The 27,477-nt window shown below is 38.6% G+C and overlaps 1 protein-coding gene across 3 annotated transcripts in view; it reads left to right on the forward strand.

Annotated features, from left to right (window-relative positions):
• SLC10A7 (solute carrier family 10 member 7) overlaps positions 1 to 27,477 on the forward strand; it is a 292,638-nt gene that overhangs the window by 154,683 nt on the left and 110,478 nt on the right. Inside the window, exon 6 of one of the 3 annotated variants that reach the window (XM_070474788.1) lies at positions 2,942 to 3,466. The exons of the other annotated variants lie outside the window; for them this stretch is intronic. Coding sequence (XP_070330889.1) covers positions 2,942 to 2,956 — 15 coding nt within the window. The 3' untranslated portion in view covers positions 2,957 to 3,466. Of the gene's footprint in view, positions 1 to 2,941; positions 3,467 to 27,477 lie in introns of those variants that run through there. 3 annotated transcript variants of the gene reach the window in all.

A 27,477-nucleotide genomic window follows, 5' to 3' on the forward strand; every position in this document is an offset into this window, starting at 1 on the left:
CAGGTATCTTTTGAGTTCCTGCTTTTGCATTCCAGTTCCCTATGATGAAAAGGACATCTTTTTTTTTTTTTTTTTTTTTTTGGTGTTAGTTCTAGAAGGTCTTGTAGTTTCTCACAGAACCATTCAACTTCAGCTTCTTTGGCATTAGTGGTTGAGGCATAGACCTGAATAACTATCATATGAATGGTTTGCCTTGGAAATGAAGAGAGATCATTCTATCACTGATACCATACATACTTCTTAAAGAGATATTGAATACCTCTTTTCACAGATTTTAGACTCTAGGGCTAAATAGTCTTCTTACAACAGATGGAAAGCAGACATAAAAAGGGGTAAATGCTATCTGCTGCTGCTGCTGCTAAATCACTTCAGTTATGTCTGACTCTATGCGACCCCACAGACGGCAGCCCACCAGGCTCCCCCGTCTCTGGGATTCTCCAGGCAAGAACAGTGGAGTGGGTTGCCATTTCCTTCTCCAAATGCTGTCTAGGTGACTGATAATATGGTTGTCTGTCTCAGGGGCTACCTTCTGGAAAGGGCCATCCAAGGGCAGTTTTAGAAACAATTGCCTATGGCTGTCTTGGGCTGAATGTGTAAGAGAAGGAGAATTCGCTCCTCTGGGGGAAGGGAAAGGAAGGTTCAGCATCCCAGAAGACTTATGGCTTCTCTTTGTCTGATGAAAAAGTGGCATTGACAGAGTACAGAGTGGATGATAGCAAATCTCGCTTGTCTCCAGAAAAGATTTTTCTTTAGCGGGGTGGAGGGATTCACATTGTGAAGTCTATTTGGGATGAGTTATCTGTGATCTCTCCCTATCCCTGGAGAGAAGGAGAATGACTAATTGAAGCATCCCGTAACAGTAATTGAGACAGATTGAAAGGGGAAATGAGTGATTAACATTGAGCCTTCTCCTGATGCTGTGCATTGTAATGTTAGAGGTTTCTGGGAGAGGCGAGTATCTCAGGAGCTCATTTTCACAAAAGTCCACATAGCTCTTATAATTCAATTTCAGAGAAATATGTTTCCGCCCCAATTTAAGTTTCAGATACTTGTTGCTCTGTTTTACATCATGTCATTAGCAAAAGCTCATTATTGATGACTGAAAACCAGAGACAGATTTGCTCAGAAGCTAATGAAGCTTAAACTTTTTAGCCCCTCTCCCTGGAACTAATTTTGCATTCCTTTCTTAAAGAAGAGCCCCCAGATTGTATTGGCTTTGGATCCCGCAAAAACTGGATCTGTTCTTGCTGATAAAATTCCAGTTGAATGAGTGATCTGGCATGAATTGAAAAGTTTGCCAAAATGAAGGCCAGCATTTCTTCACTCCTTAGGGATTCTGGAGCTGTTTAAGTTTCATAAAAAGACCTAAATATCTTTCCTCTAAATTATCAAGTTTTTGAAATTATGGGAATGTCCATGAATGACATCCTAACTAATTAAATGTTTCTGTGAGTATAATGATTACTTTATTCCCTAAAAAGAGTGTTAGTAATGTTAAAAAAGGAAAAGTAGGAAAAAAAATCATATTATGTATTTATATAGAGATACCATTTTTTATATATTTCTGTGCACTGATATAGTAATTCTAAATACAGATCAAATGGGTTAATTTTTAATAGACTCTCAGATTTCCTGTATTCTGAACTGTGATGCAGTTTATCCTTCTACTTTTAGCAGTGTCTAATCTAGTGCCCTGTATACAGTAGGTGATCAAAGAGCATTTGCTGAATTGAAACTAGGTATACATTGTGAAAAAGAACTGTTGGCAGAATCTGGCTGATTTGAAAACATAAAACACTTAACCTAAGTGTAGTGGTTTGCACATTGATGGCAAGTAACTTTTATAGAGCAAAACTCTATTTCACAGAGCACTGGCTTTGGGTTCCTTGCATCATACATCAAGCTTTGACTGGCTGTTTTACATATGGTAACATGTATGTTTCAGTGCTATTCTCTCAAATACCTGGAAAGATGAGGTGAGGAGGGAGGTGGGAGGGAGATTCAGGAGGGAAGGGACACATGTATACCTATGGCCAATTCATGTTGACATATGGCAAAACCCATCATCATTATTACAATTACATAATTACATCATTATTACAATATTATAAAGTAATTATCCTCCAATTAAAATAATGAAATTAAAAAAAAAAGCTCTCCACTTACCAAAAACTACATAATCATCCTTTGGCAAGTACAATTCACATGATATCACAGACTTGCTACCACATTTTTATTTGATAAGCAAGTCCGTGGTTAACACTCAGATGTCCTATGTGACTCCTCTGAAAATTCACATATGCCCTAAGATTTGTGATCTGGGGATCTTTTTTTTTTTCTTATTTTTTATTATTGTTGTTGATTTTTTTCTTGCTTCTGATAGGATTGTAAGTTGACCAAGAGAAATTATCACTAATGGAGTACATTTAGGTTTAGACAGAATTTTATTTGACTTGTTATATATTTTTGTTGTTGTTATTTAGTCGCTAAGTTGTGTCCAACTGATTGCCACCCCATGGACTGTAGCCTGCCGGGCTACTCCGTCCATAGGATTTCCCAGGCAAGAATCCTGGAGTGGGTTGCCATTTCCTTCCCTAGGGGGTCTTCCTGACCCAAGGATCAAACTTCCATCTCCTGGCTTGGCAGGCAGATTCTTTATTCCTGAACCAACAGATATCTGAAACATGTACTTTGGATAGTTTTCTTCTGTGGATATCAAATTTTGCTCCAACCCCTTTCTAAAACAGAGGAGCTTTGGTCTCTTTTGATTACTCACTAATATTCTTATACACACACACACACACAAGCAATACACACACATCGATAATTTTTTGACAAGCTGATATTTGTGTAGTTCGAATCACTGAATGATCTCTGAACTGTGTAATTTGACAAGATCTGGGGCCATTCTTCAATTTATCAGAAATTTTCTGTCTTTCAGCTTGGAGTGATATGAAGTGAAGTGATGAGAGTCACTCAGTCATGTCCAACTCTGCGACTCCATCGGCTGTAGCCCACCAGACTCCTGTGTCCATAGAGTTCTCCAGGCGAGAATATTGGGATGGGTTGCCATTCCCTTCTTCAGGAGGTCTTCCTGACCCAGGGATTGAACCTAGCTCTCCTGAATTGCAGGCAGATTCTTTACCATCTGAGCCACCAGGGGTGCCTGGAGTGATATATCTGGTTCAATATTCAAACAGTGGGATGGTCTAGAAATACACAGTGAAAGATTATAGTCTCTGATGGCCATGTTCTTTGAAGAGAATTAACAATATAGAAAGAGTATAATGATTTAGAACAAAACACTTGCTAGTGTTAACATAGTTCATTTAAAAATTTTCTTCTGCCTGAGAGGTTGTCAACATTGGAGTTTCATCTTGAAGATGCTTATTTCTCAATTTTCTGATCCTGTTAGTTATCAGGCAATTTCAGGGCAATTAAATGAGATCAAATATTTGTTTCATTTTAGATCAGCTGTCATGGGTTTGAATATACATTTTTTTTTCTACCAGCAACAGCAATTGCAATATTAAGATAACCAGTAACTTTGTTTTTGGAGGTCTTGTTCCTCCAAGACCTGTTTGTACTGATGATCTTGCTGAAGTTTCTGATAAATCTGCATCAATAAATGATGTCATATTCATCGATCAAGTGTTCAAGCATAGAGCTGAAGCTGCAAACAACATATTACACATGTTAAAGCAAAGATTGTCACTTTTGATAGGAATAAAGGGTAAGTAATGTTGAGAACACTAAAGCCCTCTATCACAAAGACTAATATGAACTGTTTTGAGCTGGTGGGCCAGCATATATCTGAACAAATATGTTCCTAATGGTTCTGTGAACTGGAAGATAGAATGAAAGTAATTTCGGTAGCATTCCTAAGTCTGCAATTCTGTTAGGCCAGTTCAGACTCTCTCCACAGGAAGCAGACACTGAGGTCAGAAGTTGGGTCAAAGCCTTTTAATTGTGAACCTCCACGATGCCTCTGGGCTCAGGTCAATAACCTGAGAGGCTCTGTCTGTGGGCCTGGAAAGTGTATATTGCAGGGGCTCAGGTGGCCCGCTCGGCTGTTCTAATACTCAATTGTGAGAAACAGATTATCTGCTTTGCAGATTATCTGATCTTCTATCAGCAGGCTCCCCATTGGGCTTGCAGTTGCTAAGGATGGGGCTCAAATGTGAAGAACAGGAAGTTGGGCCGAGTGGAGTCTGTGTGCAATCCCATTACAAAACCAAATATAAATCAATCAACAGGCGCTGCTTTGTTAAATGACTTCAGGCTTATTTGGTTTGGCATTTTCTCTGTCTTAATCTATATTCTCTAGAGTTGCCTAAGCCCCATTTATTTTACTCTTACCTCCTGGAAATCTTTAGAAAACAGACATATCATGAAATCCATGCCAAATGGAATGACTCCAACACCTTTCTTTTCTTCGTGTTCTCTATAATGAAGGTGGAGCATTACAAAGTAATTTAATTTCTTCCATGGCAATTCATAAAGTCGTTCCCACCTAGGCAGTCCTTGGTGCCCTGGTAATCTTGCTTGACTGTGCCCTTCAAGGCAGCTGTGGTTCGCTTGAAAGAAAGAGGTCATTTCTGTGAGTCACAGTTTTCTGTGGATTGGGAAATCAGGGCTGGATTGTGAATTATGTTTTTATCAAAGACCAGAATATTATCATCGTTCTCTCCTGCTTTTAGAAACAAAGAGAGAAAGAGACAGAAGGAGGGAGAGAGTCTGGTATAAGTTATAATATTTTCTCTGGTTATGGCACTAATGGTAGAGAATCTGCTTGCTAATGCAGGAGATGTAAGAGATGCAGGTTTGATCCCTGGGTCTGGAAGATCCCCTGGAAGAGGAAATGGCAACGCACTCTAGTATTCTTGCTTGGAAAATCCCATGGACAAAGAAGCCTGGTGGGATACAGTCTGTGGGATCACAAAGAGTCAGACATGACTGCGTCTGAGCACAGTCTAAGCACAGCATGGCTAGACAGGTGGGATACTTGATAAGTTTTTGTTAAGAAAGTATATTTTATTTCCTCCTTTGGCACAAGAAAGCATCCCCACATACTTACAAGCAAAATGGCAAACTCTTGGGACTTCCCTAGTAGTATAGTGGTTAATGCTTCATACTTCCACTTCAGGGGGTATGGGTTGATCCCTGGTCTGGAAACTAAGATCCTGCATGCTGTGGTGCAGCCAAAAAAAAAAAGGAAAAAATCTTCAACCCTCGTCTCTGTTTTCACCCCTTGATCATGTGTCACTCCCAAAGTAGTGCTTCCAGAGCTAGTTTTCCCCCTAAAACGCATAGTCTTTCCTGTTTTCCACTAGTCCTGGCACAAATACTTGAAGAACAGAGCTCTGATTGGTACTAGTTAACAAAAATTTCTAGTTTCAGCAATGCTTTCACCTATCCTTTTCTTTTTATACCCAGTTTTGATGACTTGGCATGCTCACTTATGATACTGGCATGTACATCAATGACTTGTGAATTTTGTGGGCAATTTGTAACTCTTATTATTCAACAGATGTTCATTCTGTTCTTTGTGCCAGGCACTATTCTAGGTCTTTGGTATAATAATATTAATAATAATTTAACAAAACAAGTTATTTCTGCCCTCATGGAGTTTACAGCCTATAGAGCATAGACTGACAATAAAAAAATAAATAAATTATGCAGTTTGTTAAAAAGAGATAATAACTACAGAAGAACAAAAAGAAGAGTTTAATAGGTTAAAGAAGCCAGAAACATTGAGGCAGAGATGGGGAGGTTGTGATTGAAGTGGGGTGATCAGTTGACCTCATTTAAAAACAGCAAAAACTTGAGGGCTATCGTGGGAATTGTGAACATTTGTAGTCAAGAAAATTCCAGGCAAAGAGAACAGCCAGTGCAAAGGCCAGGAGGGGAGAGCATTCCTCCAGGTGTTCAGACAACCTGTTTTTATAAATTGAAACTAGAATGCTTTTCCTAAAATCAGCCTTTCATTATCAAGTACTTTTGTCTATCCTTTCGTTGTTGTTGTTGTTCAGTTGCTTAGTCATGTCCAACTCGTTGCAACCCCATTGACTGCAGCACACCAGGCTTCCCTGTCCTTCACTATCTCCTGGAGTTTCCTCAAACTCACGTCCGTTGATTTGGTGATACCATCCAACTATCTCATCCTCTGTTGCCCCCTTCTCCTCCTGCCTTCAACCTTTTCCCAGCATCAGGGTCTTTTCCAATGCATCGACTCTTTGCATCAGGTGGCCAAAATATCAGAGGTTGAGCTTCAGCATCAGTTCTTCTAATGAATCTTCAGGGCTAATTTCCTTTAGGATTGACTACTTTGATCTCCTTGCTGTCCAAGGGACTCTTAAGGGGCTTCTCCAAAAGTTCTGTGGACTAAGAAGCTATAAGTGATCTATCTTAATAAAATAAATAATCATTTTGTGAAGCTAATAGGGCTCTCTGATATAGCTGATTGATACTCTTTCAGACAAATCCATTAAAAGAACACACAGACTCTGGCCAATCAGAATCTGAATCTTCCTTATAGTAGTGTTGAAACCAACATGAATTCCTTAGACTTCTCATTTCATAATTTACACTCTTGAAGGTATCTGAGAGTAGAGTAAATATTGGTGAAACAACTTAATTTGGCAGCATTGTGATATTTAATCTGAGAAAAGTTTATTTTCTTTTTTAATGTTTGATGAAAAGTTAACTTGCCTGTCATTTCAAGCTCTTTCATGCCATCATCCTTGCAGAATGCTTCAGTAACTAATTAACAAAGAAGCTATACTCTTATTAGTGCCTTCTTTCAATTAATCAGAGTGTTTTCTGTAAGGTTAAATTGGAGGCCAGCACTTTTATGAATCTCTTATTGTTATATAAGCTAAATGTTATTTTATTCAATGGGCAATAAGAGTAAAACATATTGACCTGGCTTATGAGTACACTGCAGTGAAGGTCTCCACATTTAGCTATTTATCAGAATCACCAGGGAAACTTTTAAAAAATACAGTTTCCTCAGTTCCACCTTAAATTTATTGAATAAGAATCTCTAGGTTTAGACCTAAGACTGTTTGTTTTCTGCTTGTTCGTTTGGCTTTTTGTTTTCTTAAAAATCAGATTCCCAAGAGAGTCTGATGCACAGTCAGGTTTACTAAACCATTGGACCAACACATATTTAGTAATGGGAGGAGACGTAGAGTTGCCTGATAAAAGTAACCTGTTCACCCATTTGTGATAAAATATTGCTTTTAGAGTACTAAGTAATTAGATGCCTGGGAGTCAAAAAGCAGAATGAAAAATATCACTCTGATCACCCATACTTCTTCTGTTTCCTTACACTTGAGTCATCACCTGCCTATTGAGACTTTTCTCATAATAATGGGCTTCCCTGGTGGCTCAGCTGGTAAAGAATCTACCCCTGGAATGTGGGAGACCTGGGTTTGACCTCTGGGTTGGGAGGATCCTCTGGGGAAGGGAAAGGCTACGCATTCCAGTATTCTGGCCTGGAGAATTCCATGGACTATATAGTCCATGGGATCACAATGAGTGGGACACAACTGAGTGACTTTCACTTTGACATAATAATAGGTCTCTAGTATATATATATGCTTTTGGAAGGCAGCTATGCTCACCACTATACCACCAACGCTGCTCTATATATATGCTTTTGAACTGTGGTGTAGGAGAAGACTCTTCAGAGTCCCTTGGACTGCAAGGAGATCCAACCAGTCCATCCTAAAGGAGATCAGTCCTGAATATTCATCAGAAGGACTAATGCTGAAGCTGAAACTCCAATACTTTGGCCACTTGATGCAAAGAACTGACTCATTTGAAAAGACCTAATGCTGGGAAAGATTGAAGGTGGGAGGAGATAGGGGACAAAAGAGGATGAGATTGTTGGATGGCATCATAGACTCAATGGACATGAGTCTGAGTAAACTCTGGGAGTTGGTGATAGACAGGGAGTCTATAGGGTCACAAAGAGTCGGACATGACTGAGTGACTGAGGTGAACTGATTTATATATATATAAAAGCTTCTCTGGTGACGATAGTGGCAAACCTGAGAAGACGCTGAGAGACGCTGGTTTGATCCCTGGGTTGGGAAGATCCCCTAGAGCAGGACATGGCAACCCACTCCAGTATTCTTGCCTGGACAATCCCATAGACAGAGGAGCCTGGAAGGCTACAGTCCTTGGGACTGCAAAGAGTCGGACGTGACTTGAGTGACTGAACATGACAACAGTACATATGTATGTGGAGGATATATACATATATTCTCCATTTAATCTTCTATATACCCTATGACATAGATATTGTTATATGTGGGTAATAAATGAGGAAAATGAATAAGCAAGTTATCCCAGGGGATCCCAAGTAGGCAACATAATGTCCCCACTTATAATGCTCTGCTCTGCTCCCCATAAACACACCATGTGCTTTTTTTTTTTAATATTCTTTGTACAGTTCCATTTTCCTCCCTCGTGATACACTCTTTGCCAAGAATCCCTTATTTCTCATTCTTCTCTATTGAAATCCAGCTTTTTCTATAAAGCCAACCTTAACTCTGCTCTTTCTTTGACCCCTTGTCCCATTATCTTCTCTGCCCTTAGAGCAAATCAATTGTCCTTGACTTTGTATCCAAGGAGGAAAGCCAACTAATGTTTATTAACCATCTACCAAGAGTACTATGTATGATAAATAATACTACATCTGTGTTACATTTGGGCAAAATGAAGTTCAAGAAGGTAGATGCCTTTTCCAGCAGCCCCCCTCTGTGGGTGGAGAAAGACAGATTTGAACCCCTGTCTGTCTCACTCTAGCTCTTTGTGCCGTGATATGTATGTGGTTCTGTCCTTTGACTTTTTGTTCACATCCTATCACAGCACATTTCATGCTGTAAAATAATGAATTGTGAATTCCCTGAGAGCAAGCACGTGATATCCACCTTTGAAACCTGCATTCCAGAAAAAGTGCTATGCATATAATATGTGCTCTGGATAGTATTTGATGAATGAACTTAGAGGTTCTTCCAATAATTCAGATCCCTGAAATTTTTATGGTGCTAAGCATACAGTTGGCAAACGTGGTTAACTTTACTTTCTCCTCATTCAAAGTGTACAGATTATCTCATGAATTGTCAGGAAAATGCCAGATTAACCTGTTAGGAGTTACTAGATTCTTTCTCTCCAGGCAAGGTGTGATTTAGTGACTTTATTTGCCTTCTGATTTCTGTCCGTAAGGAGTACCATTTGGAGAGATAAACCAAAGGGAAAAAAAAAGAAAAGAAAGAAGAAAGCCTGGAAAGTAGAAAGAAGGACGTGAAGTAATTTTTGTTTTTACAAAGCCAAACTTTCTTCCATGAAAAGTACCTCTAGCTCCATTGGGGGAAGATAAAACCATGAAGGTTGAATGCTGGTATTTACTTGGCATGCTTGAGAAGTCTACATTCTTCTTGTCACTGTGCCCTGCAGTTTTAATGTAGAAAGAGGCAATTCTGACTTGACCTTAAGTGCCTCACCAATCTACTCAGGGGACTCCCTTTAGGAATATGAGCTGACACCACCTTGCCTGAGCTTCTTTCAATCAATAACATGGCAGAGTACACATGATACGAATAGGCAGACCGATAAGAAATAAAAGCATATCTGTTGATACAAATGGAGCGATAAATGGACTAGTTTTTGTCCAAGGACTTTGAAGGGGAAATCACGGAGGGATGAGATGATGGCCAGATGTGAATGTATAGCAAATTCATTGTTTTCTGAAGGATGACTTTTCTTTCATTACTTACATTCAGGAGAAAATGGTCAAGTTGTTCTATGCCTGAAAGGAATTTGTTTCTCTGATTCTTGGAATAAAATAAGCCTCCTGGGTGTGTGCATTTTGTGACTGTAAATCTACAGTGACAAAATTGTGTTAATTTGACTGACTAGAAATATTAACCACATTATATCAAATAACTGCCAGAAATAATTCTCTACCATACCCTGTGACTTTATTTTAATTGATTTTTTTTTTTTTTTACTTTTGGCTTCTGTGATTTTTTGTTTCTTCTGACACATGTTTATTAAATGCAGGAAGAAAATTGTTTTGCAAATTATTTTTAGTGTGTTTACCTTGTTTAACTCAGTGGGTTAACTCTCTTTCTTCAGAATTCCAACCTCTTTCATTTTCAGGCTCAATACTGCTGATTTCGCTTTTTGGGCTCACTAATGGCATTACCGTCCACATCAGCAGTCTCCACAATTAAGCTGTATGCTTAGCAGTATCATTTGATGTTTTGCAAAGATTTGAAAGTCAAAATTGAATATGATTGATTGCTGCAAGATATGTTAATATTGGGATTCCTGAGCTCTGGTGTAGAATAAATCATTCCCTGTAATAACAAAGATAATGCCTCTAACATTACTCATTCTATGTTCTAGCAGTAATCAGGCCTTAGGAATAAGCCTCATTTGTCTGCTGTAGAGCCCTCATACAAATCACAAGGTGACTGTTCATAGAAACATCATTGAGGATGGTAGAATTTACCTGTCAATATTACTGGCAAAGATGTATTCCAAAGGATAACTTCATTTCCTTTATCAGCCTTTCTTTCTATTTACCCAATATCGGATGTTTAAAAATGAAACTGTCTTATGCTTCACATCAGGGTTTCCATAATACATCCCCCAATCCAGCAAAAAGAAAAGCTGTCTTGTTATTTTTTAATGATACTTGTCTAAAAAAACCCTACTCATAATAGTGTAAACCAACATCGTTTGAATATTTACTAAATATTTGAATATTTACTAAATGCTAAGAATGGTACCATGCATTTAGCATGGATAAATTTATTTAATCTTTATGATAACACCAACAGTCATTATAATTACATAATAAAAAATCCTTACAATAGCACAAAGACATGTAGACACTGTGTTTATTCCCAGTTAACTAAAGAAACCTAGGCCCAGAGAGGTTAGATAACTTGGCTAGGGTCACACAGATAGTCAATGGCAGCGTAGGATTTGAACCTAGGATGCCTGGCCCCAGGGCGCATGCTCCTAACCACTAGCGCAGACCTGCCGGAGGAATGTGTGAGAGAGAGTCCCTGTCGTCAGTGGCTTGCTTTCTCATTTTGGTGATGATAATCATGATAGTATATCATAATACAAGATCAGCTACTACTTAGTGCTCTTTATAGGCGCTGCAAGAATTAAAGGAGAGACAAGGACTAGTATAGGCTGGGTAGCATTCCAAACAGCTTGTCATTATTTACTTAAAACCGAAATGGCCAGTAAAACTTTAAAATTCTCGAACACGGAGTGTTGATATTGGAAGTGATTGCTAGACAGCAGTATCTTTATTTTCTACTTGTGATTCTAGATACTGGTAGGAGCATCTCTTTGTGATTTTAATTTACTGTCAGATTATTTTGAATATTCTCCCTTTGAGGGGAGCTTTGTGCTTCCAGATCTCTTACCTGTGAAATAAATTGAATCTACACTTGATAAATATGTTACACAACGCCAGCTTATTATCTAGCGGGTTTGTTCAAGAAAGAAGGAAGTGGTTCTCGTTGTGTTCTCTCATGGTCTCTGGTCTTACTCCGTTAAAGTTTCCGGCTGGACAAAATGACCCTTCGTTTTCTTTTCTTCAGTTAATCAAGTCAGTGCAGGGTGACTACTTAGGTAAAAATAACTCGCTAATTTAATGTCAAAGTCTGGAGTGAATTCATTTTCCTTCTTTGGCTGTCAACAAGTTGGGAGTTTTTGGCAGTTCTGGTGAAGCAAAGCCCTGGGTAGCAGTACCAGTGACAGAACACTTGTGCCACTACGCCTTCAAACTCTTACTCAGCTGTCAACACATGGGCACTTTCTGGAACCAGATTCTCTCATGCTGTGCGCTGCCTGCAGCTCGCCCGAAGCTGTACTTTGACTAAAAGGGCTGATTTCTCTTCTCTAACCCTTGTTCTCGTTTAGTGTTAAAACCCACTTAAAGTCTGCCCTTCGTTCTGAAAAGTACACAGGCACGTGTCATCTCCTTAACCATCATGATGTGGAAGGAAGGGGCTCCAAAGGAATTCTGGACATCTGAGTGAATAATTGATTAGCGAGTAGACTGGCAGTGTTAATTGTGAGCTGTGGTATAATGACTGCTGAAACCAAAGCTTTCTGGAGGTGTTCAAAACTTGGGTAAAGTTTTAAATACTGAGCAGTAGAGTCAGTGTACTGAGGTGGAATTTAAAGTCTTTTTTATTTTTTGACAGTAATAGGCTTTTTAATTTTTTTTAAAGTATGGTTTATTTATAATGTTGTCCTAGTTTCAGGTGTAAAGTGATTCAGTTATCCTTAAATATATATATATATATATATATATATATATATATATATATATATACACACACACACATTCTTTTTTAGATTCTTTTCCCATATAGGTTATTACAGAATATTAAGTAGAAACTTGGCTTTGCCATTTGCCACTTTTGTTCTCTGACTGCAGGCTCATTTGTTATTGACTGTGTTTGTTGTTGTTTTGTTTTTAATGTTTGTCTGCCTGGAGCCACTTTGGGGATATTTATTTATTAGACATACTTGGGAGTGCAGGATGGATAGAACAGCCTATAGAACCAGGGAATAATAGAGACAAGCACAAATGTTGGATAAAGCAATGAATTCTTTAGCCATCTCCCACCAATATAGCAGAATGAAACAGAAACTATTCATGCAGGTTCTGACAGTTTGATTTTCAGTGATTCTTTTCAAGTGAAATTGTAGGGAAGAGCTCCCAAATTTAATCCCATAGAAAACATTACAGATCACTTAAAAATAGAAGTGGCATCCAGTGTCTCCATTGAAAAAGAATTCGTAAACAATCGGCGTTTTGTTGACCTGCACTGCCTAATACATGAGTAACTAAACGCATGTGGCTAATTAAATTCAAATTTAAATTAATTAGAAAATTAAATAAAATTTAAAATTCAGGCCCTTGGTTGCAAAAGGCACATTTCAAGTGTTTAAATAACTACATGTGGCTACTGTCTATTGTGTTAAACAGTGCAGACTGGAACTTCTCCTTCATTGTAGAACGTTCTCGTGGACAGCAGTGCACTGGACAATACTAGGGAAAGCCAAATAAGTTTTTGCTTATTTCTTTTGTCTTGTATTGTTTTTGGTTTTTAGTTACGGTTTTTAAATATTTTTTATGGGGGCAAAGACTATAACTGTTTAGTGTGAGAATGTTGGTGTTCATCTTGGTATCTCACTATTATGGTATTAAACAGCTCACAGATCTATAAATACATTCCAGTAACTCAGGAACTACAGAAATACCTTATAGATTGGCCAACCCATGTTTTTTAGTACTCATAGCAAAAAAAAAAAAAAAAAAAGCTTTGCTTATAAGTTGCTCAGAAGAGAAAAAAAAATATCTGATTACAGAGTCAAAGAATAAAGTTTCTTTGCCTCTAATGAATTTTTAACCCAAGAATGTTTCAACACAGGGAACTCAGGAGAATTTTTGTCTATGTGATAAAAGGCAAGATTAAGAAAATCTAGAAGGAAATACTTAAGAAAGTAAATCCTTTTAAATGAAGGGGAAAAAGTATTTCCTTAGGCTGTATAAAACTATTTCATAATAGTAAAGGTCCATTATAAAGAATTTATACAGTAGAGAAAAGGATACCTAACAAGGCAAAATTCACTTGGAATTCTGTCAAACAGCAATCAACTCTTGCAACGATTTAATATATTTTCTGGTCTGGCAAAATTATAATAATATTGATGACAGAGGGGTCATTGACGACTGAGTATGGTTAAGTGTGGGTTGTGCTCTCCTTGTGTTATTATTTAATACTCTCGGCAGCCCCACAAAGGGAGAATCATGGGTCTTTCACTCCTCGACCACGTGTAGTAACAGAAAAGCTCTGAAAACCAAGAACAAAACAGAAAGGGTCTGGGTCAGGGCAGTCTGACCTAAAATGATATGACGCTGTTTTTCCACTTTATCTCATTTCTAATGAGATGGATGAAACTGGAGCCCATTATACAGAGTGAAGTAAGCCAGAAAGATAAAGAACATTACAGCATACTAACACATATATATGGAATTTAGAAAGGTGGTAATGATAACCCTATATGCAAAACAGAAAAGAGACACAGATGTACAGAACAGACTTTTGGACTCTGTGGGAGAAGGCGAGGGTAGGATGTTTCAAGAGAACAGCATCGAAACATGTATATTATCTAGGGTGAAACAGATCACCAGCCCAGGTTGGATGCATGAGACAAGTGCTCGGGCCTGGTGCACTGGGAAGACCCAGAGGAATCGGGCGGAGAGGGAGGTGGGAGGGGGAATCGGGATGGGGAATACATGTAAATCCATGACTGATTCATGTCAATGTATGACAAAAACCACTACAATATTGTAAAGTAATTAGCCTCCCACTAATAAAAATAAATGGAAAAATAAATAAATAAATAAATATGAATATTAATATATTTTGCTAAAGAAATAGGTAGTGTACTTAATTATAGAATTCTTCCCTAGAGCTTACTGGAATGTTTACTTAAAATATATATACACCATATGTGTGCTGAATTGCTTCAGTCATGTTCTATTCTTTGCAACCCTATGGACTATAACCCACCAGGCTCCTCTGTCCATGGGATTCTCCAGGCAAGAATACTGGAGTGGGTTGCCATGCCCTTCTCCAGGGGATAACCTTTCATAAATGTGAAAAACACTGAAAGCCATCTGGCCCCAAGATTTTGGGATAAAGCCTATAAAACTGAATTCTCTGAGTTTTACTGCAGAGGGCTGTCAGGACATTAAATACCTTGCTCAGTGAGATGTTCTGTCCCTAGACTGTGGTGGTCGCCACAGAAATCTACTGCACATGTTAACAGACTTATATACATTATACACACATAAACAATTCCATGTGTATCTGGGACAACTTAGGAGGTTGGGAGTAACATATACACACTGCTGTATATATAAGGACCTACTGTATAGCACAGGGAACTAGACTCAGTATTTTGTAATTCCCTATAAGGGAAGAGAATCTGAAGAAGATTTTATATATATATACACATACATATGTATATGTGTGTGTTAGTCACTCAATCGTGTCTGACTCCTTGGACTATAGCCTGCCAGGGTTCTCTGTCCATGGGATTCTCCAGGCAAGAATACCGGAGTTGTTACAGGAAGGGGGACCCTTTCCAGGGCCTGAAACTGGGCTCTTGTCTAACACTCAGAAATGAATTGTCCAAGGAGACACATGTGCTGACAAAGCAAGAGATTTTATTGGCAAAGGGCACCTGGGCAGAGAGCAGTGGGGTAAGGGAAACCAGGAGAACTGGTCTGCCACATGGCTCACAGCCTCGGGGTGTTTTGGCAATGGGATTAGCTTCTGAGTTGTCCTTAGCCAGTCATTCTGACTCAGAGTCCTTCCTGGTGGTGCAGCCTTGTTCAGCCAAGATGGATGCCAGCAAGAAGGATTCTGGGAGGCGGTCGGACATGTGGTGTCTCCTTTTGACCTTTCCTAAACTCTTCTGGTTGGTGGTGGCTTATTAGTTCCATGTTCCTTACCAGGATCTCCTGTCCTAAAACAGCTCATGCAAATGGTCACTATGGTGCCTGGCCAGGGTGGGCGGTTTCAATCAGCGTGCTTCCCCTAACAGAGTGAGTTGCCATGCCTTCCTCTAGGGGATCTTCTTGACCCAGGGCTTGGACCTGCGTCTCTTATGCTTCCTGCCTTGGCAGGCAGGTACTCCAATTTAAAAAAAAAAAAAAAAAGAATTGAAAATAAATAAATAAAAGGGAAAAGTAGAAAATATAAACAAACAGACCAAAAAACAACACCCAGTAAACTCTGCATAAGATGGGTGATTGTATTACTGCCAGTTTCCTGGTTGTGGTATTGTACTAAATTTGTGCAAGATGTTAGCACTGGGGGAAATGGAATGAAGGTTCCACAGATTCTCTGCATTATTTCTTCTAACAGTATGTGACGCTACAATGATCCTTAAAATTGTAACTTTAAAAAAAGAAACAAACAAAAAAAAAACCCTCCTGCAGTCCTCCTGGTTAGTGGGAAACAGAGTTCTGACTCTCTGACTCCAGAATTTGAGTGCCTAAAGCATTGACACCACCCTTATGGCAGAAAGTGAAGAAGAACTAAAGAGCCTCTTGATGAAGTGAAAGAGGAGAGTGAAAAAGTTGGCTTAAAGCTCAACATTCAGAAAACTTAAGATCATGGCATCCGGTCCCATCACTTCATGGCAAATAGATGGGGAAACAGTGGAAACAGTGGCTGACCTTATTTTTCTGGGTTCCAAAATCACTGCAGATGGTGATTGCAGCCATGAAATTAAAAGATGCTTACTCCTTGGAAGGAAAGTTATGACCAACCTAGATAGCATATTAAAAAGCAGAGACATTACTTTGCCAACAAAGGTCCATCTAGTTAAGGCTATGGTTTTACCAGTGGTCATGTATGGATGTGAGAGTTGGACTATAAAGAAAACTGAGCACCAAAGAATTGATGCTTTTGAACTGTGGTGTTGGAGAAGGCTCTTGAGAGTCCCTTAGACTGCAAGGAGATCCAACCAGTCCATCCTAAAGGAAATCAGTCCTGAATATTCATTGGAAGGAGTGATGTTGAAGCTGAAACTCCAATACTTTGGCCACCTGATGCGAAGAGCTGACTCATTTGAAAAGACCCTGATGCTGGGAAAGATCGAGAGCAGGAGGAGAAGGGGATGACAGAGGATGAGATGGTTGGATGGCATCACCAACTTGCTGGACATGGGTTTGGGTGAACTCCGGGAGTTGGTGATGGACAGGGAGGCCTGTCGCACTGCGGTTCATGGAGTCGCAAAGAGTCGGACATGACTGAACGACTGAACTGAACTGAAAGCATTGTTTCATTTGAACAAAATTACTGTCTTTTGAGAAACAGTAAATAAACACCTACCCACCTTTTGGAGACTCAGCAGAACTTTGAGATATTGATAACTTGGTAACCATCCCTATAATTTTGAAGCATTATTCATCAACAAGAAGAAAATTTTGGTTTATTAAACTTCTGAGGTTGAATTTAATGTTTTGTTTTAATTTAATGATTTAATTTAAAATGTCTGTTAAAATACATATGTAGATATTTTGAGAAAAGGAAGCAAATTTCTGACTTACTATTGATTAAATTCAGTGTTTACTAAATATAATATTTTTCTTGTGATTTCTAGGAGTATGAAAGATATTATTAATGAACCATAATTTGCAGGCAAAATTTTTAATTTGCTGTATTTACTGGATTTTAAAATAATTTTATTTATTTATTTATATATTTTTGGCTGCACTGTGTCTTTGTTGCTGCATGCACTTTTCTCTAGTTGCGATACATAGACTTCTCACTGCAGGAGTTTCTCTTGTTGTGGAGCATGGGCTCTGGGGCACAGGCTTCAGTAGTTGCGGTTCCTGGGCTCTAGAGCACGGACTCAATAGTTGTGGTACAAGGACTTGGTTGCTTCTTGGCATGTGGGATCTTCCCGGATCAGGGGTCGGACCCATGTCTCCTGCATTGGTAGGTAGATTCTTCACCACAGAGCCACAAGGAAAGCTCTATTTGCTTATCTTAAGCTATAATAATGTGATCTTAATATAATGAACAAAGTTAGAATTACAGAGTACCCTGATATTTTGCTCAATCTGTGGATCTCATGATATCAGCTTTGGCCAAGGATTGGCAATCTGCTTTTTGGGTGACAAGTGATTTACCTCATTGAACACTCCAATGAAAGCAGTATTAAAAGGAAATAGAAGATGCTTCCACTGTGTGTATTGGTTTATTTTTTGTTTTCTTAAACCATGTATTTGTTAGAATCTTGGACAAGCAAGCAAGAATCAGTGACCTAAATCTTCTTTGTGACTTTGCTGTGGCAGCCTTATATTAATTGGCTCCATCAAAATAACTCTTCTAAATCTTTCCAAGTCCATTCTTCCCATTCACGTACAAAGCACAGTTTTAACTTGGCTTCAAATAAATAGTGAACATTTGATCCATCTAAAAAAACCCTTGATCTGACTGTGGCATTGGCTGTTTTTAGAAATGCAATAATCTCTCCATCCACCCAACTAACACTTATTATGGACCAACAATGTGTAAGGCTTTATACCTAGTATTATGTATTGTCATTTAATCGCTAAGTCATGTCCAACTCTTGGGACACCATGGACTGTAGGCCACCAGGCTCCTCTGTCCTTGGGAGTCGCAGGCATGAATACTGGAGTGAGTAGACATTTCTTTCTCCAGTAATCAAATCCTTATCTTTTATGTTTCCTGCACTGGCAGGTGGATTCTTTACTGCTAGCACCACCTGGGAAGTCTACTACTACAACTGCCACGAAAACAAATTCTTCTCTTCTATGAACTTCTTGAAAGCAAATGTGTTAGTTATCTTTTTACCTCCATCCATAATGCCAGGTCGCTTCCCTGGTGGCTCAGTGGTAAAGAATCTGCCTGTCAATGCTGGAGAGAGACGTGGGTTCGATCCCCGCATTAAGAAGATCCCTTGGAGAAGGAAATGGCAAGCCATGCCAGTATTCTTGTCGGAAGAATCCCATGGACAGAGAAGCCTGGTGGCCTGCAGTCCACGGGGTCACAAAGAGTCAGACACGACTGAAGCAGCTTAGCAGATAGATGATAGTAGTAATAGTAGCAATAGTAGCAGCAGTCTCATGGCATTTTTTCTGTGTTTGACACCATTGTAATAGTTTATACTAACTCATATAATCCTTGTATCAACCCTAGGAAGTAGGTATTTTGGAGGATGGAGGGAACAAAAAGTGCCCACTGAACTGAGAAGCCATCTTTAGACCAAAAAATGAGACAGGCAACTCCATATGATCAGTTGTTCAGCTTATTACAAAGTAACTTACAGGCTGGAATCTGGTGGACAATGATCCGGAAGCATTCGCAGCTGCACTCCACACTGCCAAAGGGCCATGGAGCAATCATATTAATAGTTAACCTAGGGTGTGGAGTAGGTGTTTGGAAATAGGAGGTGCATTCCTAAGTGAAGACTCACGAATGGGTAACTAATCTTGTGGGCGCTGGGCATTTGTCAGTGTTTTAATCATTGCCTTAAACATTGTTTGAGACCTGTCAAAGCGCAGAACCCATCTTATCCTGGTGATTATTAACATACTATTAACATATTATTAACAACATACTACAAAGGGCTTCCCTGGTGGCTCAGCCTGAAGAATTGCCTGCAGTTCAGGAGACTCAGGCCCAATCCCTGGGTCAGGAAGCTTGCCTGGAGAAGAAATGGCTACCCACTCCAGTATTGCCTGGGAAATCGCGTGGACAGAGGAGCCTAGCGGGCTACAGTCCATGGGGTCGCAAGAGTCAGACCCGAGTTAGCAACTAAACCGCCACCACTACCGGTTTGGCTCCAGAATTCATACTAGTCTGTATTTTCAAATGAGGGGATTCTTGAGTGTGTCTTCAGTAACAGATAGGGAAGCTCATTCAGAGAGGCACTGCAAGCAATTCTGCTCAGTAGTCGCTTAATAAATGCCCATTGTGTGGAAAGCACTCTAGACGTGAATAAGATGTAGACACTGCACTCAAGGAATTTACAGCAAGTTTGCATCCTTTCTAATGATCTATTTGGGGGCTGTTTGAGAAAAGAGTATAATTTCTATCTGATGGTTTATTTTGCCTTTTTGTGGTCCATTGTATTTCTCACTGAACAATCCACCAATCACAAAATATTTTGCTGACACTTTTTTTTCTTTTAACTTTCATCAGGTGCCAAGTAAAACTCTGTCGGTGTGTGGGGGCCTCAGAAACAGTAATAAGTGAGATAGATCATCCCTTCCCTCACAGAATATGCAGTTAGTGAAGATGATTAAACAAGTATCAAAATAAAATGTGAAAAATGCTCTGAGAGGTGACAACATGAGAGGGCTAAATAGAGACTTTAACTCTCAAGGACCTCAGGTGTGCTGATGCCTGAAAGATGAGGTGTCATCTCATCTGAGGAAAAAGGGGTTTCCGGAGTAGACAGTAGGAAACACGTATTCCAGGCACAGGGAACAGCACGCTCAGGGGCCCAGCACAGAGGAAGAACCTGGTTCATCTGATGAACTTAAAGGCAAGCAGGTCTTGCCTGGAGAATCCCAGGGACAGAGGAGCCTGGTGGGCTGCCGTCTGTGGGGTCGCACAGAGTCGGACACGACTGAAGCAACTTAGCAGCAGCAGCAGCAGGGTGAGCAACCTGATCTTGCAGATGCTTTCCTTCTCTGAGTCATCTTGGGGAAGTTGCTTTTACTCTTTAAGCTTCAGTGACTCCATTTGAAGAAAGAGAAATACAGCACTTCCCTCCTCGGGTTGTTAGAAACATCGAATGAGGTCATGCTTACAAAGGACCAAGCCCAGAGTAGGTGCTATGGGAGACTGTCATTTTTAACTTAGAGGGGCCACCTTGACTGCACCTGGAAATTGGGTTGGAGCAGGGCTAGACTAGAGGTGTAGAGACAAGTTAGGAGGCACAGTAATTCAAGAGGAGGAGAACCTTGGCCTAGAGGAGAACAGCAGTGGGAATGACGAAAGGCAATGTTACTTTAGAGGTGGAATAGAGTCCCTGGTGGGTGTAGATATAGCAGGTGAGAGGGAAAGCAATTAAGGTTGACTCCTAGATTTCTAGTTTTGGGTTACCAGCTAGGGACAGACAGGTTAGAAACCCAAATCCAACCTTGTAATGTACAGTTTTGGAAAATTAACTCTATGGATGTGGGTGAGCTATTCATACGTAGTCAGTGACAGAATAGACAGGAAACACTTCTAAATTCCTTCCCAGCATCTTTTCAGCATGACACACAGTAACTTGGTTAGCAAATACCATTTCTGTGAAAACCAAATTATAAGAAAAGAAGCATATCTTTGCTTGGAGTGCCCTAGGGCAGTTGATATATATTCAGCAATGAAAAGTCTTGATTCTGTTTAGTTAGGTCATATCTATAACATACTTAGCTAAAAAATGAATGTCTCTTACGCTCACTGGGACAGTGTTCATTTGCCAAAAAAAAAAAAAAGATGCTGTGTTTCCTGCTCAAATGAATCTTCATAATCAAGTCAGGTATAACTGACTTATTGATGACCTAGACTACTGGGTACCAGCACAGAGCAAAATTACTGTCACTCGGCTCTTCTTTAAACATTATTTTCCCCCCCTTTTGGTTAAAATTTCAGAATAAACCCATAGTTTCTCCAGTCATTTTCAGGTATTAAACATCTAGTCTACCAGGAGAAAACATATAAGACTATCTTCTTAAGTCACAAAATCATAACTATATATGAGAAGATTGATCAAACAGACTTTGTTAAAATTAACATTTGTTCAACAAAAACCACCATTAAGGGAATAAAAGGCCAGCCACAAGTCAGAGAAGATATTTAGAATATACACATTATTTGTCAGGTATCCAGCAAAAGATTTATATCTAGACTATGTAAATAGCTCATACAAATCAATAAAAAATATAGTGACATAATAAGAAATGGGCAAATATTTGAATAGACCTTTCATTAAAGATGATATCCAAATCTTCAAGAAGCATATAAAAAAGGATTCAGCATTGTCATCAGGAAAATGCAGAATGACTAAAATTTAAAAAGATGGTCAATAATAGATATTAATGCAGATGCCTAGTGACTGAAATTCTCATGTAATACTGATGGGAGTAGAAAATGGTTCAAATATTAATACTTTGGGAAATTGTTTGGCAATACCTTTGACTGGTATATGTATGGTACCCTCTGACTTAGCAGTTCTGCTCTCACCCAACAGATGAGTGCACCTGTCCACTGGAAGACATGTTCTATAGCAACATTTTTTTTAATAAAGAAAAATGGAAAAACTTCAAATGTTGGTCATCAGGGAATAGATAAATAAGTTGTGATATATTCGTACAATAGAACACAAAATATGAATGGAAAAGATGAGGTACTACTCCACCTAAATACATAGTTAACTCTTACAGACATAAGATTGAACTGATAAATCCAGACACAAGAGAGTTAATATGTATGACTTCATGTATATGAAGTTTAAGGTGAGAAAAATTAACCTATGGTGGTAAAAGTGGGAATAGTGGTGACATTAGCTGGGTGGGTCTTGACTAGGAGGAAGCATGAGGAATCTTTCTAGATTACTAGAAATGTTTCATGTTTGGGTCTATGTGGTGATTAACCAGCTATGTATATCTGTGTATGAGATATATATAGAAAAATTTAGACTATCTTTGCTCTACTTCAATAAATAGAGAAAATAACCTAGTCCAGTGTACTGTCAAAACTTCAATCTCCTATCCAATTGAAAGCTTTTCCCCTTTCTTCCCCTCCCCATCAACTCATGGTCAATAATCTGCAGTGAGAAGGGAGAGTTCTAATAGGTTTCTTCTCTCATCCTTGGTCCACCTCCTTTCCCATTCCTGAGCAATTATTTTTATCCCCTCTAGGATCAGGTAAATGAAGGAAGGATGGATCAGAGATGAATGGATACAGTGATGTGTCTTGGCTTGTAATCAGGTTCAGATGCTGAGTTTGGTGCATCTTCAAAGGCCAACTCTTCTTCTTGTCAAGATGCTTCTGTGGGTTTTTCAGTGATCCTGCTTCTTTAGGAACCTCCCAATACAACATTAACTGATATGAGCAATGATCGTTTTCCTATTCCAGCTGCAGCCCTTGGCCTTTATGGATCTACTCCTCTAGGTGTAGTCCTAGTCAAAAGGACTCAAGTTCATCCCTTCCTTAGATCACTTGACCCAGAGGAAAACCAACATGTCTTTGCCTGGCCAGTGGAGAAGTTGCATTCACTCCCAATGTAGCCTTTCTTCTCCTCAGCCTCTCAGCTGTAAGCTTCCCAAGGAGCAAACCAGGGCCCACTATCTTGCTATATATTTTTGCCATGAGGATAAAATAGAAATAATTATACATATACAGAAATAGATACGTATAAATATACACATGCACATACATACGTATTATACACATATTATTCAGCACAAAAGTACGTGTGCCAAGTGTTAGCTTCTTTCTTCCTGGACTAAGTGACCTTTCACTGCCTTTCTTTCTGGGAAGCATCTTTCTTTAGTTACAGGCTTTGGGGAGAGCAGAGAGGACAGGGTTTAGGATTCATTATTAAGATGTATTGTGTCCTTGGAGTTTACTACTCAGAAACTTTTAATAAAGGTGCTCTATATTTGAAATTAAACCAGGTGAGGTAAAATAATCATAGCACTAGAGTTTAGAAAGGCCTGGATTTGAATCCCAGCTTCACAGTTCTAGGCATGCATTCAGTCAGCCTATTTATTGAGGGCTTCCTTTGTGCCAGACACCTTTGTAGGCACTGCAAATATAGGCAGAATAGACAAGGTCCCCACCTTGGGGACCTTCACTGGGGAGTCGGGGATAAGTGAATAGTAGGAGTAACAAATAATAGGCAGATAACTAAATATAAATCAAGTGTTGATAACACAATGTATTTAGTGGGTGTTCAGAGAATGTCTTCTAAAAGACATGAATTAAGTAAAGGAGGAAGAAGAAGAAGGTAGAAGAGAAGCAATATTCCACAAACCAAAGACCAAAGTGTTTCAAGAAGGAGGAAGTAAAAAAAAAAAAAAGGAGGAGGAAGTCGGATGCAGTTGAGTGATATATAACATGAGGGGCTGTCAGTAGCCATGTGACCCCTAGACAAGTTATGTAATTGTTATTACAATTGAAGCAATAATAGTCCATAATAACTTTTTGAGGATTGAGATAATTATGTAAATCACCTGTCACATAATAGACCAGTAACTGATAATTCTTTTCACATTTCATGTGTGTAATAAAACATGAACCTAAAAATTCACAGTGAAAGATATTTTAAAAATAGTCTCCATTCCATTTCTCACTGAATTTGCAGTATCTTCAATTAATTGCACATAAGCCAAAATATGGAAGTCAATAAGTTAAAGCATAATCATGGTGGAACTGTAGCTTTGTCTTTTTTAAGAGACTATGTTAGTAACAAGCAGTTAACTTGATGTGTCAAGTCATGTGTTTTAGATCACATGTCGTATGAATTGTCATGTATTTAAATATGTTGGAATTTTTCACTTTCAAACTGGCAGAGATCACTTGTTAAGAGAATAAGAGCTAAGAAAATCAGATATTTCAGCATTTATAGGAATCTGTCTTGCTAAATTACAGCTTCTGTGAATGATCAGCAAATTATTTCCATTTTAAATCTAAGAAATAAGGAAATTGATTGGGTTCTTATCTGTTTCAGGCATTCCCTAATGACTTAGCATTGATTTTTAAACATGCTTTCAATTTTATAGAATGACTGAATAATATGACATTTGATCTAACCTCTACAAGAATGACAAAATGAAACTGTTACAGACTCTTTAAAATAATATAAAATTATGATATCTTTGTCTGGCTTCTTCACAATATTGTCACTTAAATTATTTTAGAAAATCAGGCATTAAAAATTCTACCTAAAAAGTGTTGAAGAACAAAGATATACATTCAAGTGTGTGCTTTTAAATCTACTTAAATGTAAATGATACATTTTTATGCACTAGAGTTTCCTGCAGAAGAAATTTGTATGCTTTTTGAAAGCACAACTCTCACTCTTAGATGTTTAAAAGCTTGTCAGATGCCTTACAGGGAAGGAAATAAAGTCATTTTACTCCAAGTAAATAATTTCTCCAAATTTTCTTGAGCATATTTATGTGGGTACTGAGAGAGATCAAGAGAATTCTTTTTCATGTTTTAAATTCAAAACATACCAGCTGCTACCTCAGCTATCCGCTAGAGAAAGGGAGAATAACTAAATTTCTGCAGCCATGTGTAGAACTACATTTATTGAAATCCCAGGGAAAGCTTTTGTATTTTGGATAATAGGGGAAATGCCATATGATATCCTGGATTGCATTCTCAGTCATAGTCCTTGTACTGTCCCGTCAGTGTCTAAATATGCTTCATTTATTTAGAATGAAAACTCACACCTCAGAAGTCAGCCAGGTTTGGGGATTACAAGACATTTTATTTCAAATAACGTGACTACTCCTTGTTGTAAAATTGAATCCTTTGAATTTGGTTCAGAGAGGCCAGAGCTGGGTGACCCCCATTTAGTTATTTTTCCTCAAATAAATAAAGAATGAATGCTGCATATTCTAAAGTACGTGGCTTTGAGGAACTAATCTCACCCTATCATATATCTATTTTTGAGGGTTTTTTCCCCCTCTGCTCGTATTTCTGGTTTCAAGTACTTTTTAAAAATTCATTTTCCAGTTATTACAAGAAGTCAATTTATATATTGAGGATTACTCATATTTACTCTCAAAGATCTTCCTCTTTTCACCTAGCGTGTGTTTTCTTAAAGAAGACACGGTGAGATGTTTTTGTTCCTCTTAAGAAAACCCTGACAGGCCCACGACACTGGCTCCTGCTGTAGCTGTACATTTCTATACATAATTGATGGCGTGGGGCCCGCAGACAGCACCAGTACACAAGCCATATAGATTACCATACTGCGAGGGGTCTTAGGTCTTTGAATTTTCCATTTTTGAATAGAAATAACTCCTGGCCAAGTAACAAAAATTCCAGAAGGAGTAAGTTTACCATAATAATAAATATTCTTCAGAGAACAAAGCATTTGCCAGCAACAGAAGATTCTGACAGTCTTAATATCCTAACTTTATTACCCTCCTCTCCACTCCAACCATCTCTCAACCTAGCAGCCCTGGAAATGTTTGGTTTGGCTGCCATTTTGGTAATGTGTATATATTTTTAAGTTTAGTTCTAAGGAAAGTTAAAATTCCAGATGGCACTTTCTGAGGTCATCCCTTAATCTAGTTGCCCTTTCTGATTCTTTACTAGAAGGTGGGAAGGCTAGTAGATACTGGTCGCCTTTGTGAAAAGTTATTTGTTTTTGGTTGCGTCGGGTCTTAGTTGCATGGGTCTTAGTTATGGCATGCAGGATCTTGGTTGCAGCCTTGGGTCTTTCTAGTTGTGGCGTGGGGGCTTCTCTAGTTGTGGCTTGCGGGATCTTAGTTCCCCGACCAGAGATTGAATCTGCGTTCCCTGCATTGGAAAGAGGATTCTTAACCACTGGACCACCAGGGAAGTCCCGCTACTGGTCATCTTTTCATGAGCAATCTGTGAGGTTCTTGCCTCCAGAGAGGTATTGGTTACATCCTGTTCATCCTGTCTGTCCTTTGTTCCCTCTAAACACCATGAGCTCACTTCCTTGGGTTTAGTCCTTTGTGCATATGCTCTCCCCTCACTGCCCAGATCATTTCCAGAACCTTCCACCTCCACCTTCTCTTGACTCTTCCTACTCATCATTCTGGCCTCAGTTTAGGTGTCACCTTTTTGAGAATTCCTCATTCAGTTAGATTAGGTGAGCAGTCCTTTCTCTCCCAATACTTGGCCTCTACCTTTTTACTTTGCCACAACTGGACATCATATCTTATTTGGTAGAGACCAGGCCACCTCTCACATTGTTTCCCCAGCTTCTAAGATATGCCTGCCATAGAATTGTGTCTGATAGCTGAATTTGTTGAACAGAACTACAGAGATACTGACAATATAAAATTGAACTTAAACATAAAAGTGGTGATACAGAGTATTAGGTTTTAGAAGATAAATTGTCAGAATCTGTAATATTCCTAGATTTACACTTAGTTTTACTTATGTAATATTTATTCTTAAGAATGCTGTGATAACAGAAAAAAAATAGATTCGAACTACAACTATGTTTTGTCTTTAAAGACTCATAAGACTAGCTTGTAATTTCAAATGGCCAGGTTAATATAAATAAAACCTGTGTTTGTTATGAAATAAACACATTGAAAATTTTTTATAAAGCCACACTGGAGAGGAGGTATCTATTTAATTTCGAGAGTTTAGGCTCATTGCTTTGTCTGGGTCCATTTCATTTTTAAAAAATATAATTTCTTAAAGAGCAAAGTTTTTTATTTTTTTCTAAATCTTAACTTGTATACTATCTAGTTCTAGATATCTAAAACAGAATATCATTTTTGTCATCATATCTTGGACTGCCCTTATGCTTTTGAAACACAGAATGTACAGATGTCTATTTCTCTTTTAATCAGTGAAAACTAGAAAGCTACTAAAGCTACAATACAAAAAAGACTTTCTGTTGTTTTTTTAAACACCTTTTATTCCAGAACATATTCCACAGTTCTCCATTAGGGTCACTCATCAATTGCTCTCTGGCTTCCTAAACTTTGTAAATCTTTTGTTGATTTCTCTGAGAAATAGTTTTGAGTACCAAGCTTATAAGTGAAGATTAAGCTCACAAATTACTGTCTTTGTATTATAGGCTCTAGAATTAAACTGTTTGAGTTTATATCTTAACCTCAAAAATTACTGTTTTACTTTCTGTGTCCCTTGATTTCTT

The sequence above is a fragment of the Odocoileus virginianus genome, chromosome 12 (assembly GCF_023699985.2).
Source record: "Odocoileus virginianus isolate 20LAN1187 ecotype Illinois chromosome 12, Ovbor_1.2, whole genome shotgun sequence".
Classification (NCBI taxonomy): Eukaryota; Metazoa; Chordata; class Mammalia; order Artiodactyla; family Cervidae; genus Odocoileus; species Odocoileus virginianus.